This window comes from Gymnoscopelus microlampas (assembly GCF_963454915.1).
Source record: "Gymnoscopelus microlampas genome assembly, chromosome: 23".
NCBI classification, from domain to species: Eukaryota; Metazoa; Chordata; class Actinopteri; order Myctophiformes; family Myctophidae; genus Gymnoscopelus; species Gymnoscopelus microlampas.
The window spans coordinates 16417528-16434746 of record NC_139960.1 but is presented as its reverse complement, the minus strand read 5'-3'; the positions used below and the strand labels follow the sequence as shown (position 1 = coordinate 16434746).

The window sequence follows — 17219 nt, the reverse complement described above, 5'->3', positions numbered from 1 at the left end:
GTATCAAAATGTACTTAAAGTACCAAAAGTAAAAGTACAAAAATGTTTAAAAATAGCCTAGGTATAAAAAAAGCACTAAAGTGGTAATAATGTAATCATTTAGATCTGCAAAGTAACTAGTAACTAAAGTTTTCAAATAATTGTAGTGGAGTAAAAGTACAATATTTGCCTCTTGAGATTTAGTGGAGTAGAAGTAAAAGTATTGAATACTGGAAATACTCCAGTAAAGTAAAAGTACCTCAGTTTTACTTAACTACAGTACTTGAGTAAATGTACTTACTTTACACCACTGCTAAAGAGCTGGAGACAGGGGAAACCCCCCTTACTGAGCCAACACTCTATATCTATAGAAATGATTGCCATGGGAATATGGTGCTTTAACATGTGTTTCCACTTCCGTGAAATATTACTATCACGGTTGGTAGATATGAACGTGACTATTGTGTCCCTAAAAAGCTAGTATCAAGAAGCCAAATGCTTTTAGTGGTAGGAGTAAGCAAATAAAGATAAAATACTCTGTACATGCCACAGTAGATGGAGTGAAGGGGTTCTAGTGAGACATTCATTCAACTAGGTCTTCAGCAGTGATGGAAGAAGTATTCACATGTTTTACTTAAGTAAAAGTATCAATACTGCAATATAGAAACACTCTGTTACAAGTAAAAGTCAGAAATTAAAAATGTATTTGAGTAATAGAACAAAAGTATTGGCATTAAAATATTAAGTACCAAAAGTAAAAGTAGCCTACTCATTGGGCAGAATGTCCCATTTCACAAGTTCAAAATGTATATAAAAATCTTTTGAAAATAGCCAATCTACAAGATTGTAGATCTGCTGTTTTCAAATGGCCGAAATATATATATGTAGGGCTGAAGTGGTTAGTGTGTTTGTAATCAAAATCTAGCAACTAGCAAGTTTTCACATCATTGTAGTGGAGTAAAAAGTACAATATTTTCCTCTTGAGACGATGTAGATTGTAAATACTGAAGAAAGTAAAAATACCTCAAAATTGGACTTGAGTACAGTACTAGAGTACATGTACTTTGTTTCTTCACACCACTGGTCTCTGGTGTCTTTAGTATAAGAGCCACAATAGAATAGAAATGTGATGCTGATGGAATGGTACAGTTGAGCCTTGAGCACATGTATCAGATTTCTCACCAATCTCTCTTGAGATTTGCAACCCGATCTGTATTCAGCCCATGTGTTTTTGTTGACACATGGACAATTAGAAGCATCTGTGTGGGAGAAAGATGACAATTGCCATAATTGTATTTTGATGGGGGTATATAATATCCCTGATAGCTTGGGTAAACCACACTGACATCGCTTTTTACAGTGACTTATTCTCTGGAATACCAATGCATGTTTGTGGTGTGGCATTACCTGTTATTTAAATGATCAGATTTCGTAATAAGAAGACTTTGCCTATTGATCGATTGACTAGTTTATTAGTCAGAAATGTAAAGGGCGCATGGTACAGTAAGACATTAAAGCTAAAAGGATTGCACTTTCCTGGGGACGTGTTTCCATTGTGGTCCTATGTATTCAATTCATCAACATAGCATGCAAAATAACACAATAATACATGTCATCAACAAATACAAACACTATGTACAAAAGACATGGGAAAATTGCTTTTTGTGGTTTCCAGATGGATGTTTTTTCAGGCCAATTTAGAAAGAACCAGTGTTCCGCATCCTTAAATGGATGGTGTCAGGGCATTCCACATTTTGGTGCAGAGCAATAGAATGAGAATTTTCCCATGTTTGTTCTAAATTTATTTGGGTGGTACAACATCATTTTCGCTCCCTCTAGTGTTGTGGGTGTCACTCACTTAGGAGAAGTAGTTCGACAATCAAAATATTTGGAAAACCACAGGCTGGAATGCCATGGAATTTGCCGAGCACATTGTGTCTCACATAAAAAAAAAACGTGCTTCCCGATGAATCAGAAAAGTAATCTGATAGAATAATCGCTAAGAAAATAATCGATTGTTGCAACACCATAATCAACTGTAGCTCTAACTTCAATGTGTCTTGAAACTATTTAGATAGATGGATAGATGGATAGATAGTTACAGTATAATTGAAGGAAACTTCGTTCCACTGGCTTACTATAATCTAAAATCTAAAACTACTCCTGGTTAAAAGAATACTAAAATACTAAAATCACCACTAATAATATCACAGACAGTTCATAATGAGATGGAAATATTGCACGACAAGGAGTCCTCAGCGGCATATTGGAGCGGCAGTGGCTCAGTGGCTGGTACAGCGGCCGGATGGGAACCGTGAGGTTCCCGGTTCGATCCCGGGCTCCCCCAGAGTTAGTGTCGAAAGTGTCCTTGAGCAAGACGCTGAACCCCTAATTGCTCCCGATGAGCAGGTTGGTGCCTTGCATGGTTTCCTCCGCCATCTGTGTATGAATGTGTGTGTGAATGGGTGAATATATATATATATATATATATATATATATATATATATATATATATATATATATATATATATATATATATATATATATATATATATATATATATATATATATATATATATATATATATATATATATATATATATATACATATATATATATATATATATATATATATATATATATATATATACATATATATATATATATATATATATATATATATATACATGCAGTGCACCATTTACCATTTATAGGAGAAAGAATAGAGGCTATTGCACTTGTAGAGGATTATTGCACTTTTTTTTTTAGAGTTCACAACTCTGATGGCTTGGGGAAAGAAACTCTTGCTAAATCTGATGTGGGTGGGTAGGGTCTGTCCCGATGTTATTGGGCTCTTCTCATCCAGCGCAGAAAGGCGTAAACATCTGTAGAATAATGAAAACCTTCTGCTCCGAGCTGCTGGTTTGTATGGGATCCACGCAGTCTGTCAGTCAAAGTGCATGAAGCAGTCCTCCATAATAGACCAGTGGTTCATGCCAAGGACCTCCAAATTGATATGTATGTGGCCGACTGGCCGTGGACACCGACCTGAAAATATGTTGTGCCAGGGACCCCCGGAAGCAAAGCTTTGTGTTAATAATGTTCGCCTTAAAAAAAAAAAGATTTGCACACATTTTAAAGATTTTTCAAAAATAGCAGCTCTACAAGCTCATAGCGCAGCACCGAGTGCCGCGCTATGAGCTTGTATGTCTGCTGTTTTTGAATAGCCAAAGTATAAAATGTGGATAAAAGGGGTTAAAATGATTGTGACGTTTTATTAACCAATTTTGCTGGGGACCCCCTGGTATCCCCTCAAGGACCCCTGGGGGTCCCCGGACCCCAATTTGAGAACCAATGCCATAGACTACTCTCAACAATCACTGGTAGAATTTAGATTTTTTTGCACATTCATGCTCCTTGGAAGATGAACTGGTGACCCCATGACCCCATTTCGCCCACCAGTGGGATGACAGTGATGGAACATATTTCATGACAGTGCCTCATATTATTTGTGTCCGGCCTACGGCTTTATTTTTTCACAATTTCCGAGGGTAATCAGTGTGGCTTTGTCTGGCACATGAAGACACATGAAGTTCAGCCAGTGTAATAATCTGTCTAGAGATGATAATATGTTTTTTCTTCTTAATTTTGTCAGGTAAAGAATTATATAACGATTGGGTTGCCGTTTTCAATTTAACCGAAAGGCTAAATAAGATTTTGTTTTTGCATAAAAGGAGTATATGACTTTTCTGCATTCACCCAGCCAGCAGATGGCTTGCTCAGATAAGTAAGTAATCAGTGGGGAGCTGTTAGGGGTTAAAGAGGGTTTGAGGTCGAACCGGTGACCTTCTGAGTACCAGACCCACTCAACTACGGCCACCCCAAAACGATAGAGAAAACCAACTAGGAGTGCAACAGTTAATACAACTAAGCGAGTTATAACAAAATGGTCGATAATCAACATTTTAACAAAATAATCAATTAATAATGATCCCTATTTTCATGTCATAAGCGAAAAGCAAAATAAATAAAAGTGAAAATAGCTGATCTACAGTAGAAGCTCACAACACACATACAGCTTGTAGGTCTGCTATGATCACTTTTTTTGCATGACACCGTTGTGTGACCAAGTATTAAATAAAGCTTAAGTGTTTAATCGATTCGTTGATATATACAAATATTTATGAAAACGTGCTTCATGACTATTTGATTACTCTGAAAAAGTAATCCATTAAAAATAATTGATAGTTGCAGCATTATAACCAACTGTAGTTCTAACTTCAACGTTCTGAAATCCTGCTGTTCCCAGCTGCTGGTTAGTTTCAAATCCACGCAGTCTGTCAATCAAAGTGCATGAAACTGCCCAGAAACCACTCAAACAGTTCGTCTGTTTTCTCTGTTTTGCAGTCGTCACAGGCTCAGCTGAACTGGCACAGGGGAAGATGTCGGCCATGTACAAAGATGACCAAGAGGACTGGCTGACGGTTTGTCTCAAGTACCTGCTGTTTGTCTTCAACTTTCTCTTCTGGGTGAGTTACATCTCCTGAAAACAAACCCCTTGGGTTGTTTTCAGACTGACGGCTGCCAGATTTTGGCTCATTTAGATTAGAACCAGATTGGTTTCATCAAGTCTGAACTCTGAACAGTAAAGAAACCACATATCTTCTAGGTCAGGGGTGGGCGACTTTGATGATGGAGAGGGCCACTATATTTCCACGCTCACTCCAGAGGGCCACATTGCATACACTGTCGGGCCATTCTATGTCACACAAAAGTAGCAAAAATAGCAGACCTACAAATTAAAACACGTTTTAAGCCTGTAGATCTGCTATTTTTGCTATTTTTGAATCGGAATTCAGATTTTTTTTTTGTGCAATTTTTTTTTAATTGGAATCCTAAAAAGTTACATTTTATTTAACTTCAAATGCATTTAGTTGTACGTATGTTAACTTTATGAACTTAAATACAAATACATTGGACATAAAAAAGACGATAGAATTTTAATACTAGTCATTAAGCTACAACTAATCTAGACTGAAGTAATTAAAGCTGGTCATGTTTGCAATTTTAACAGCTGAAATCAGCTGCATGTGGCCCCCGGGCTGCCAGTTGCCCATGTATGTTCTAGGTCTTTAGAAAAGTCTTTAGAAATGTGATTTCTAAAGATCTGTCTCAGTCTCGACATTCGGACACTGAAGCGTGATCTATGCTTGTTGTAGGATGGTGTCGCGTGCTGTAAATAGCAGATCTGTAAACTCACAACGCTGTGAGCTTGTAGATTTTCCGCAAGCAGCGACATCGTACGACAGACTGTCATCAAGTGTTATTCACGTCTGTCGTTAAGTCGTCGCCACAGCAACCAATTTCTGAGTACACAAATCTGAAGCCTTGGTGTCGTTTTGCAGCTATTAAATTATTACAGGCAAACATCCTTTGCCTGTAAGAAAACCTTCAGCTTGCAACAAACTGCCAGACTTGATTCACAGCTGACCTTTTGGATGTTTTATGGCAGTCTAGCATGAAGATTACATTTTGTATTCACTTGAAACTTACACAATTAAATCCTCATCCATTTGCAACTTTGAGAGTGAATGAATGGACCCTTGTGGGTCCATTTGGGCATAGAGAGCAGAGGGCAGCTTTGTGTCAGTGAAGGAAGGGGAGTAATGCACTGAGTTCAAAGGGAATGATAGAGTATTTAGACTCTGAATAATTTAAGCTCAACATTTTAGAGCCTGTCAGTGTACCAACCCTGCACTCTGTTCCATCGTCGTTGGCACTTGATGTTTGATTCTGCAGTTTGCTGTGAAAGTTGCGAGCTGCCACCACAGCGCCCTTAGGCCTGGGTATAGAGAACTCTTTTTTAAAGTGAACATTTTTAACTCAAATCTTTGCTTCTGGGGGGTTCCTGGAATAACATATTTTGAAATGGGGGGTCCGCGGTCAAATACATTTAATTTTGGGGGTCCTTGACATGAAAAAAGTTTGAGAACTATTGATTATAGCAACATACATTTTAAAAATAAAAACTCTTAGGATTTAGAACATCTTTGTAGAATCCCCAGAAGCAAGTTAAAAGCAGTTAAAAATGTTTGCTTTAAAAAAATATATATTCAAAGATTTGCAAAAATGTTCATGATTTTTTGAAAAATAGCAGATCTACAAGCTCAAGCAAATTTAAAAACAGCAGATATACAAGCTCATAGCGTGGCACTCGGTGCCGCGCTATGAGCTTGTATATCTGCTATTTTTGGATAGCCAAAAAAATCTAAAAATGACAAAATGAATGGGTTAATCGGGGCTGTATGTGTGAACGCGCATGCAACAGACATGGCGCTGCCAGGTCCCTTGAGCTAAGTCTGTGTGATGTCCGATTCAATCCAAGACGCTCAAAGTGTGACTGGACTTGATTTTACATGAACGAGTGGGTGTGTTGATGATGCTTCTATTGTTGAGGAGAGATGAGCCTCCCCAATGTGTTTGGAGAGTGAGATCAGTTAGATCATTAAGCAATTTTTATTAGCCACTTTCCGCCTAACGGACTATTTACATTAATCGTGAGAACAGGTTTAAACAGACATTTTCCTGTTGCCTCCTACATGTGTGAAAGGCCAACACCGGACATTGTCCCAACCTGCTTCCCTGGACATTTTCCAGAGTTCAAAATGTGAAGAGGCTTTATAAAGTAAGCTTTATTTATAAGGCGCCTTTCAAAACACACAAGGTGCCGTAGAATGAGCGAGCAAGTCACTCCGCCTGGAAATAAAAACAATAAGGGAAACCCAGGAATAGCACCGAGGCAGCGGGATCACATTCACAGACGCTTAACGAGAGAGAGAGAGCGAGAGAAACGGATATGAGTGAAAGGTTAAGAGGAAAAGGGTGAAGAAGTGGAAATTATCATAAAACAGATACGACAGAGGGCGGGGTAAACAAAGAACAAAGCAGCGGCAAAAGTATAATAGCACAATACATTTGAATAGAAATATGAGGTTTAAAAAAAGCAATGAGGATAAAGAAACAAAGCTATTGAAGCTTTGAAGAATAGAGTTAGAGAGAGGCTGCGTTTGTCTTAGATCATTGGTTCTCAAAGTGGGGATACTTTCAAGATGTTTTTAAACATCTTGAAAGTATGTAACTACTGATTTAGAAGGCATTTATAGAATCGGCCTCAGGTCTTAAAGGGGTTAAAGGGATAGTTCACCCAAATAATTACTTATTTTCTATCAATTACACACCCCATGAAGCCTTGAATTCATGTAGATTTTTTGTCACATTCCTAAGCCAATAATTTGATGACTAGCGGAAAGATACTAATGTCTCCAGTAGGAGACTCAATGTTGACACTTTGAGTCTCCTACCGGAGCCGCCGCCGATCATCAAATTATTGGCTTAGGAATGCGACAAAATTGAAGTCTAAATTGAAGTAAAAATTGAAGGGACTCCTGGGTAGGACATGAAAGTTACGGATTACAGCTGTAATTCCCAAAGGTGCTGGACTTTCTCCCGTTGCCCTTCAGACGAGCCATGTGCTGCTGCTGTTGTTTTTTTTTTAAAAGTGGGAGTCAATGCTTCTGAAGGAAAGGGAAGGGAAGATGAAGGGAGGGGGAGCGTCTCTGCCTGTGGCATTTCCTACATGAACGCCGAGGGAAACAACATGTGTGTGTGTGGGTGTGTGTGTGGTTGGACAGGACATGATGATCATTAACTCCTGATGTCTCATCTCCTCGTGTTTGTTTGGTTTGGAATCCCAACCACTCAAGCCCTATTTTATGTACTGCATGGTACGATAGTGTCTCAACAAAGCCCACAATTTTGAATTAAGAGTTATACTCTTTGAATTAAGTGTGTGTATGTAATGTATATATATAAAAATGAAATGTAGTGGAATGAAAGTCATAAGCTTCCATGTGATGTGTTGTGAGCCTGTAAACGGTCTGTTTTTGCGTTTTTTGGAATATTTGTGAACAAAATGACACCTATAACGACCCCAATATAGCCAGGTTGAAAGTGGGTTCTCATGTCTCTATCCACCTCTCTGTTTCTCCGTCATTTCTCTCCATCTACCCCTGTTTCTCCGGAATCTTCTCTCTGTTTTTCTGTCTTCTCTCTCTATCTACCTCTCCCTTTTATCAGTCTTTTCTCTCCATCTACCTTTCTGTGTCTAATTTCTCTCCTTCCACCTCTGTTTGTCAGTTTCTCCCCTTCATTCCTGTCCTCCTCCCACTGTGTCTGGCCCTGCTGTGATCTCTCTTTTCTTTCTCATTTCTATCCAGTGTCACTGAGTTCCCTCTCTGTTCGTCACCTCCTGCCCTCCGGTTCTCCCTTACAGCCTTTTGTTTGAGTTTCCTTTTGTCAACAGTGACTGAGACTCACTCCATTGACTCACTGTATCCCATGTTTCTGGCTTGCTGGTTTGTCATTCTAAAGGCCCAGTCAGTCCTATAAACAGCGGTGGACAAGGTACTCATATATACCCCTGTATACCCCTTGTATACACTAGCACTACTGGTGAAATATAACTCGACTACAAGTGAAAGTTGCTCAAGTAAAATTTGTGCTTGAGTAAAAGTACTGGAGTTCTTGCTTTAGCCCATTCAAACCGGGAACGCATCTGTGTAACCACTTTAACCATTATTTTATACTTTGGCTATTAAAAAATTGCAGATATACAAGCTCAGCGCGGTGCCGCACTATGAGTTTGTAGATCTGCTATTGTTTTAAAAATCGTGAAAATGTGTGCAAATCTTTGAATATGTGTTTGCACCAATGTTCGCAGATTTTTCCAAAAAAAATCTGATCTACAAGCTCATACTGTAGCTCATGAGCTTGTATATCTGCTATTTTTGAAAAATCGTGAACATTTGTGCAAATCTTTGAATATATGTGTTCGCACCAATGTTCGCAGATTTTTCCCCCAAAAAATCTGAGCTCATAGCTCATGAGCTAGTATATCTGCTATTTTTGAATAGCCAAAGTATAACATAATGGTTAAAGTGGTTAAAATGACGGCTGCTTTCCCGGTCTTAATGGGCTAAATAATGTGCAGAGCCCTGGCCTCCCAATTTCTTTTGCACAGGTAAAAAAAGCAAATTTACAAGCTCATTGCGTGTCACATTGTGGTGTGTTGCGAGCTTGGAGATCTGCTGTTTTTGCATGACAACGTATGGAATAGGGCTTATGGTGGTTAAAGTTTCATCCTTCTGTTGTCTACTGCTGCTTCATGTCATATTCTATAACTTCATCATTCCTTTCCTTTTGTGTCGCCCATCCTTTCTTCTCTCGCATTCATTTCAAACTTCTGCTTTCTTTCTTTTTCTCCATTTTATGTCTTCTTTGGAGACCCCTCCCCTCTCTGACCCCTCCCCTCTCTGACCCCTCCCCTCTCTAACCCCTCCCCTCTCTATCCCTCGGCTCACTGTTCATTTTGACAGCAAATTTTTATTTAGTTTTAGTCAGTCTTTTTTGAATACAATTCTATTTCATTTTAACACATCGCGTGCCAGTCGCGTAGATCTACGCCAAACGATTTAAAGCCGCAGTGTGCCAGTCGCGTAGATCTACGCGACTCGCATTTCCCATGTTAAATCGAAAAAGTGCACATTCCGGATTTTTTTTCGACCCATTTCCGGTTCCGGGGCCGACCGGAAACGGAATAAAACTGGTTCCGTTTTTTTCGCTCGCATCCGTTTCCTGTCTGGGCGTCAGCTTAGAATGGATTTATCTCCCTTGTGGTTTTCCTCACCGCATCGTCCTGTCTAACGTTCTCGCCTGTAACTTCAAAATGGCGGCACGGATCGGCTCGGATTTTTTTGTATTTGTTTTTCACGGATCCCGTGTTTGTGTCGAACCAAATGAACGCGGATTTTAAACGGATTTAGCGGGGGCTATGACGACATGAAAAAAACAAAAAAACAACAAAAAGAGCTTGGCACTGGTAGGTACATTATGAGATTAACCTCTGGCGTCCAATGTTAATTGTGAGCTTGTAGATCGACTATTTTTGGAGTGCGACACCTGTGAGCAAAACCAAGCATAAAATGACTTGTCTTAGTTCTACTGGGTCTCTTCTCCACTAGTCCCTCCCTAATATTTTTTGACGATATTGTCAGTATATTTAGTTTTGTCATCATAGGTTTGTTTTTATGTTTTTGTTTTTTTGTCAGTGAAAAAAGGTAGTGGACGAACATTTTTCATCGTAGTTTCAGTCGACAAAATGAATAGAGTTGTTCTGGTACCGATACCAGTAGTGGAAAGGCTGCCGATTCTGCCTAAAATGCTGGTATCGGTGAGTATGCCCGTCTTTTCCATTCCGATTCCACAGAATTTATCACATGATGATATGTCATTTACAGCAGTGGTTTTCAAACCTTTTCATGTCAAGGACCCCCAAATTGATGTGTAATTGGTCATCTTAAAATGTTTCGTGCCAGGGACCCCCAGAAGAGAAGATTTGTGTTAAAAAATGCTATATTATTCAAAAAAAATAAACACTGCCTCCCTCGCTCCCTCCCTCAGGTGGGCGGGGCAGCGGTGTTGGGCGTGGGCGTGTGGACCCTGGTGGAGAAGAGCGACTACCTGAGCCTGCTGGCCTCCAGCACGTTCGCCGTCTCCGCCTACATCCTCATCCTGGCGGGCAGCCTGGTGGTGGTCACGGGCTTCCTGGGCTGCTGCGCCGTCATCCGAGAGCAGAGGAGCTGCCTGTCCACGGTGAGAACCACACCACACCAGAACCACAACTAGAACCAGGACCAGTGTTGCCATGTATGCTTTATTATAAGCGACCGTGGGCTTGTTTTTCTGTAAAGTCGCTTGTAAATGTTGGTGGTTGCGTTTCTTTTGGTCTTGTTTCTAAAGTGTAGTTGTTTATATGGGCTTATTTCCTAATGTTGTTAAAACCAGTGGTTCTCAAACATTTTCATGTCAAGGACCGCCCCCAAATTAATATTTAATTGTCTGCGTATCCCCATCTGAAAACATTTTATGCCAGGGACCCCCGTACCGGATTAGTGCTGTTAAAATACTTACTTACTTTTTTGCAAATGGCAAATCTGTGACGCGTTGTGAGCAAAATAGCCCATGTATACAGGTTTAAATTGCTCATGTGTTTTGGCCTTGTTTTCATAGATCTAGTGAGAGAGAGAGAGACACAAATAATTTAGAATCTCAATCAGACAACTGGTGTTGTCTACCTTATTGACAGGAAGATAGCACAGAGGGGAAACGGTGAAATCAGCATGGGCAGTGCAGGCGGGGGGGCATCAAGGCCACTGTGGCCGTAGGGCATGTCACCTTTCGAGGGGCACACGGTCAAAGAGAGGGGAAAAATCCTGCCCTGGTGTTGTCTAACCTTAGGTTAGGTGTGTCGTCATGGCATCAGCAAACAAATCAGTCGGCTCTATACAGTTATTATATTGTTATTATATACAGTTATCAGACTCTAACTGGGTCTCGCTATTGATCACAAACAACAATCAAAAGATGTTAATTTGGTGCAGGTACCAAACAAGAAGCATTCTTATTAATGGTTCCACTGTAAAATACAGATTATTATGGACTGGCTTTATGGACTGTGATCTGATGAATCTGTGCCAGTGAGGTGTTTTTAGTTTTTACTATTTTTTTTTGGACCGTTGTAGCTGTTGCTATTGGTAGTCATGGCTGCCAGTTCCCACCTGATGTTGTGTGGGAGTTCTGACTGCTCCAGACCATACTGAATAACTGCTAGCTTGCATAACGTCTTCAGACTAGGACTGCGGTCCAAGATGTACAGGTCATCTGGTGTGTCACATCCTCTACAGAGGATGACGCAATCTCCCAGAATGCAACAGCATATACTACTCGTCCCTGAGCACTTCCCCTTGGCTTCAATCTTCTTCCAGGAGAAGGTCTCTGGGTTGTATTTCCACAGATCCTTGAAAGGCATCAGATATTTGTAGCCACCAAATATGTACATCTCTCCATTGTAGGCAAAGGCTGAATGACTCCAGCGTCCCTTTGGACGAAGCTGCGCAGAAGGTGTGCTCAGCCAGCAGTTGGTCTCTGTGTCAAACACTCGTAGAATGTTGTAGAATTCCCTATAGCCCCCACAGCTCCCACAGCCCCCAAATACAAACATATTTGTCCCGATAATGGTGGCAGAGTGATAGTATGAAGCAGGCGGAGGAATGCCCCTGGTGTTAATGAAAGACCAGACCATTGTGGCGGTGTCCAGCATGTACGTATCTGCGATGTATCTAGTCAGATGGTTCCATCCTCCATGTATATACATGACCTTCCCCAAGACACAGGCTGAGTGGCCCAACCTGACCGCTGGAACAGTCCCTGACACCTTGGGTTTGAACCACCTGTGGGCGACATGAAATGCATAAAGCTTGTTGCGGTAAGGAGCCCCTCCCCAGATGTAGATGATATCTCCTATCAGCACAGCTGTGTGGTCACGGCACTTGGTGGGAACCTCACAGGGACGATCTCCTCTTCCAAGTGTCACTGGAGGCAACGTCCTCCAGCACAAAGACCCTGGGTTGAAAACGTGCACATCCATATAGTCTTTGTAGTTTTGACCTCCAAAGGCGTACAGCCTGTGCTCCAATGCAACATTAGCATAAGAGAATCCTTTTGGACCTCCGTTCAGATGTACCTTAAAGCAGGACATTTCTCACACCGTAGAACAAGTTGGATTTGTAATATCTTGCTCTATAAAAGACGACTCAATCTTGCTCTGTAAAGGAGGAGTCTTCCTAATGGGTTGCTTATATCAGTCCAGTGGCACAAACGTCACACAAAGCTTGACAAATCAGCAAGCCAATGAGTTGCGTCGGCCAATCAGGGAAGCCGATTGCTGTGGCGCTCCCTTATATAGAAAATGGATCAGCAGGCAGGTTGTGTTCGGCAATGCAGACCAATCCTTTACAGGTGAGGTTTCTAGAGCCAGATACACTTGTTGGTAAAAGTTGCTAAATGACATTGTGTTTATTTGATGATTAATGTTAACGGACATGGTTGTGATGATGACTTTGAATCAAACCAGACGAATCTGCCAGTGCCCTCGGCAGATTAGTCTGGCCCCACTCGGTTGTGATTGGATTTCCCTGCCCCCGAAGTTGTGGGGGACCAATCAGGACACAGTATGCAAATATGGGGCAGGTTTATCACCAGAGACATTTTTTTTTTCGCCCCTTGGAAATGCAGGTGCCACAGAGATTCCAGCTAATGTCTACGCAGTGATATCAGTCTGGCCATGCTAGGCTAGTGATGATGTCATTATGTAGATTACCCAATGACGTTGTCTGGAAGATGACAACAGCACGTCAACAATTTAACCCTGTCGTCCCTGTTATGGACATGTCATTATAGACAGGAATATTAATACATTATGGACATGTCATTATAGACAGACATATTAATACATTATGGACATGTCATTATAGACAGACATATATTAATACTTACATGCACACATAATAAATACGATTGAGTGTTATATAATTGACTAACAATAATCTCATATGTTGGGGGCTATAGGTGCTTGCATAATATATGAACTATTCTAATAATGCAATTTGAATAATTATTTTAATAATACATCACTACTGTTCTCCCCGTGTCTCCTAGGGTAGATACCCTCACAACAACATGCAGTAAGGATACTGCCTGCCCCTGGCCAGCCGGGGCGCCTGATGGAGGGGTAAGGAACTGGTTGGAATAACGTGTTCCTTCCACGCGCTACGTCCAACCAGGGAAACTCTCCCCTGTCAGGTGATAAGAAGGTCAGTTGGCTCTCATGCATTGAAGGAGGCATGAGCTCGGCCCTGGCCTCCCTAGGTTGGCAGAGGGAAGGTAGAGCCCAGGATTACATAGACAATTGGCACTGGGTGTAAAAAATGGGGTTACAAAATCGTGGGATTAAAATTTAGAAAAAGAAAAAAAAATACATCACTACAATTTGGGGGAAGCAATCATTCAGAATGTGGATATGATAACCAAACGGGTAGAGGCATTCGTGATTCATTTCACTCAATTACAACAGTCTTAACAAGTTCAGAAAATTGTATCACTTGTACCGTTGCGCTTATAATGATATTATCTCATATCCTAATATTGATATTCTATTGCTATGGTCCAGCTCGTTATTCTGTGTGGAACCATTGTATCTCTCATCGTTTCTAGACACAGCTTCTCTTGTTACTCTTGTCGCAGTTACAAAAATGCTGATTCATGGTCTGTGCACTGAGGAGGCCATTCATCTACTATGGAGGGAGTCACTTTCTGGCCATTTTGTTGCCATTTTTATGTTCTCCAGTAAGTGGACCTTTGTTTTGCTTTTGTGGCCTTTATTTTGGGACGAGGATTGAAGTAGGGAATGGGATGGGTCTGAATAAACCGTTCATCCTTTTGACTATCTGAACTTAAGTACTTACTGTATATATGCAATACCATTTTTAATGACCACAATATGAGAAAAATAAATTGAAAAAAAAATCCCCCAATATGCTTCTGTTGGTAATCACTGTGATTTAAGCGACCTACCAGCACACAACTTGTTGAGTTTGTGTATGCTCCAAGCAGCAACACTGCCCCCATGGAAAGATCCCACGTTTGTCCCTTCGGGATAAGGCTTGTGCAATAGGGCATGTGAAGCTGGTGTTCCGTTGCGCATAGTGGCAGCATTATGATACCATAACCCAAACTTGGGACCAAGTTCCGTGAGACTGGTGAAGTCACAGACAGACCGCAACGTGGCCGTCCCATGGAGACGGCCCAAGAAGACCAGTTCCTATTACCCTTGCTGCACCGAGAAACCATAGGCTTTCTTCGTTCGTACCTTGTTGTAAAGGTAACTAATCAACGATAAAAATTATAGAATACCAATTGGCATTATTGAAGGGGAAAAATAATTGACCAAAGTTAAGTTTTCAAACCCTTGTCAGGAGTTTTGATTGGCTTTTTTGGAAAGGTTTTGCAAAACTGTGGTTAAAACTGCACTATGTAATGTTCCTCTTCCACCCTGGATTGGAACATGGTTTCCTGTGCAAGTGCTGACATTTTTTATCATTGAGCTAATAGAGCTTGCTTGCTTGCTCAGGGGATAAATTGAATCTTCACAGTAAATAAAGCAATAGCCAGCACTCCGAAGTCGTTCTGGTACTTTTAATTCATATGCAGCACGGACAACACAGCACACACGGGTGCGTTTCGGCGTCAAGCCTTCTTCAGCGTGCATCATATACTGAGTGTGCTCGTTGTTATTTTCTATTGATAAATTGAATCTTGACAATAAGGTCAAAATTCATGTCATATCCTGTGTCAAGACATCAAGAGCAGTGAGACAACCCCAATTGTATTAGTTATATTGTATTAACATGCATAAATAACATTGTATTCATTTAAAAAAGGTTACATAGTGTCGCTTTAAGTATGTCTGTGGGTTTTATACATATTTTACCAACAAAAAGTATTAACAAAAACTAAATAATAACTCTATTGGATGCATTGGAACACAGGCTCTTTTAAATGTTTTACCAATTCCTGGAAAAAACAAAGGTTTTGTACGTTCAAGGTTTCCAACAGACACCGACCTATAACCCAACAACACCAGCTGTAACATGACCCTGGTGCTTCATTCATGAGGTCTGGGCTGCAGTGCTGCATGCTGACAAATGGCTCCGACAGCAGCTTCACTGTCCTCATTATTTCATAGAGACGGGACCCAGTGGGAGGAGGTGGGTAGGAGGTGGGTTGGAGGTGAGCATGCGCTGCAGCAGGTCTACTATTTATAGCTCTATCATCACTATCTCCGGCTGATACTGTAGAGGATGCAGGTGGAGCGAAGGTGTATGCGGGTTGGATCTGTTAGAGCACAGATCTTCATAGTGGTGGCTGTGGCTCCCAGGAGGGCCAATTGGAAAGTTGAAAAAATCTTAAAAGAAATGTATCTAAATATTATTTTGCCAGTTTAAACATTTTCAACCTGGCACCCCTAATTTGGGCATGTCATTATTGTCATAAATATTCACATGTTCAAGATTTAAAAAAAAATTCTTTGTCGCTAGCCTAAGCCTACTAATTTAATTTATGTAGTCTGTTTTTCCTCTCAGTAACTGAGATTTGAGCTATACTAAAACGTTTTTTTTTTAGTCCAAGTTTAGTATGAGTAAAGGTTATCTTTTGTGTGTTTACATAATTTGCCTGGTTTCAGCCCCTTGAATCTTTAGTCGCAGACAATAGAATCTTCTAGGGTCCAGTGTGTTTTCTTGGTTAGAATTCCACCCAGGCCAGTCGGCGTCATTTGAATGTGATGACAGTATTACAGTATGACAGTTTAAAATGACGGCTGTAACGTTTGTGGATAGAACTGATTGAAGCTGTTTCGAAAAAAAACTCCTGGAGTAATGAAGTGAAACGCAGTGGAAATTCAGGCTCAGTGTTGGGCTACTAGAAAACCCACAGTCTACTGAAATAGGCTCTGTGCATAACTGTAGTCCTGGGTTTCCAGAAGGTGTCAGACCCGTTTGCTGTTCCGGTTCAGTTTCCCATTGCTTCTTTTGATTGGCAGCAGATTTGAACCGGAAACACATACGAATATGGTTACCTTTCAAATCTGCTGCTATTCGAAAATAACCTGTCTACAAACATCGCATCGTGATGCTAGTTTTGAAAAATACATGTTGACAAATCTCCGTGGCCAAATATACAGCATATCCATTCGGGAGTCCTTGACATGAAAATATTTATATTTCAGAACACTGTATATGTAACAGGGAAATTGGCATTCCAGGGAAATTGGAAAAGGAGCGCTTGTTTTTACCACCCACCCAGCCAATTCTGTATAACCAACACTAGAGGGCAATGAATGTGAATGGATGAATGCAAAACTATCCAGTGTCCACGACGACACACATGTGTGCGTGTGTGCGTGTGCATGTGTGTGCATGCCATGCGCACACATGCACACGCACACACGCACACAAGTGTGTGTCGTCGTGGACACTGGATAGTAACCATAGACTGTAACCCATGAAAAGACCTATTCTCCCCCTATCGGTTCACAACTCGGACGGCGCTGATTCGACTAGCAGACCTTCGGCCGGTCGGCGAGGCCGCGCCTCCTCGGCCTCAAGCTCTGCTGAGTCGGCGCGCCTCCGTCATGGACAATAACTATTATTACGTGTGCGTGTGAACGCGTGTTCAGCGTCCCCCTAGCGTAGCTTCCTGGTTGCTATGTGGGGGGGAACAACAAA

The 17219-nt window shown here is 41.0% G+C and overlaps 2 protein-coding genes across 4 annotated transcripts in view; both read left to right on the top strand.

Moving 5' to 3' along the window:
* Positions 1-17219, top strand: part of LOC311039460 (protein O-mannosyl-transferase TMTC2-like) — a 377431-nt gene that overhangs the window by 260280 nt on the left and 99932 nt on the right. The window lies entirely within an intron of this gene.
* The window catches only part of tspan11 (tetraspanin 11), a 37623-nt gene that overhangs the window by 2621 nt on the left and 17783 nt on the right, over positions 1-17219 (top strand). For 2 of the 3 annotated variants that reach the window (XM_084049670.1, XM_084049669.1), the window contains exons 2-3: positions 4387-4508; positions 10498-10689. In XM_084049670.1, coding sequence (XP_083905796.1) covers positions 4422-4508; positions 10498-10689 — 279 coding nt within the window. In that variant the 5' untranslated portion in view covers positions 4387-4421. Of the gene's footprint in view, positions 1-4386; positions 4509-10197; positions 10268-10497; positions 10690-17219 lie in introns of those variants that run through there. The other variant, XM_084049671.1, reaches the window with a different exon arrangement.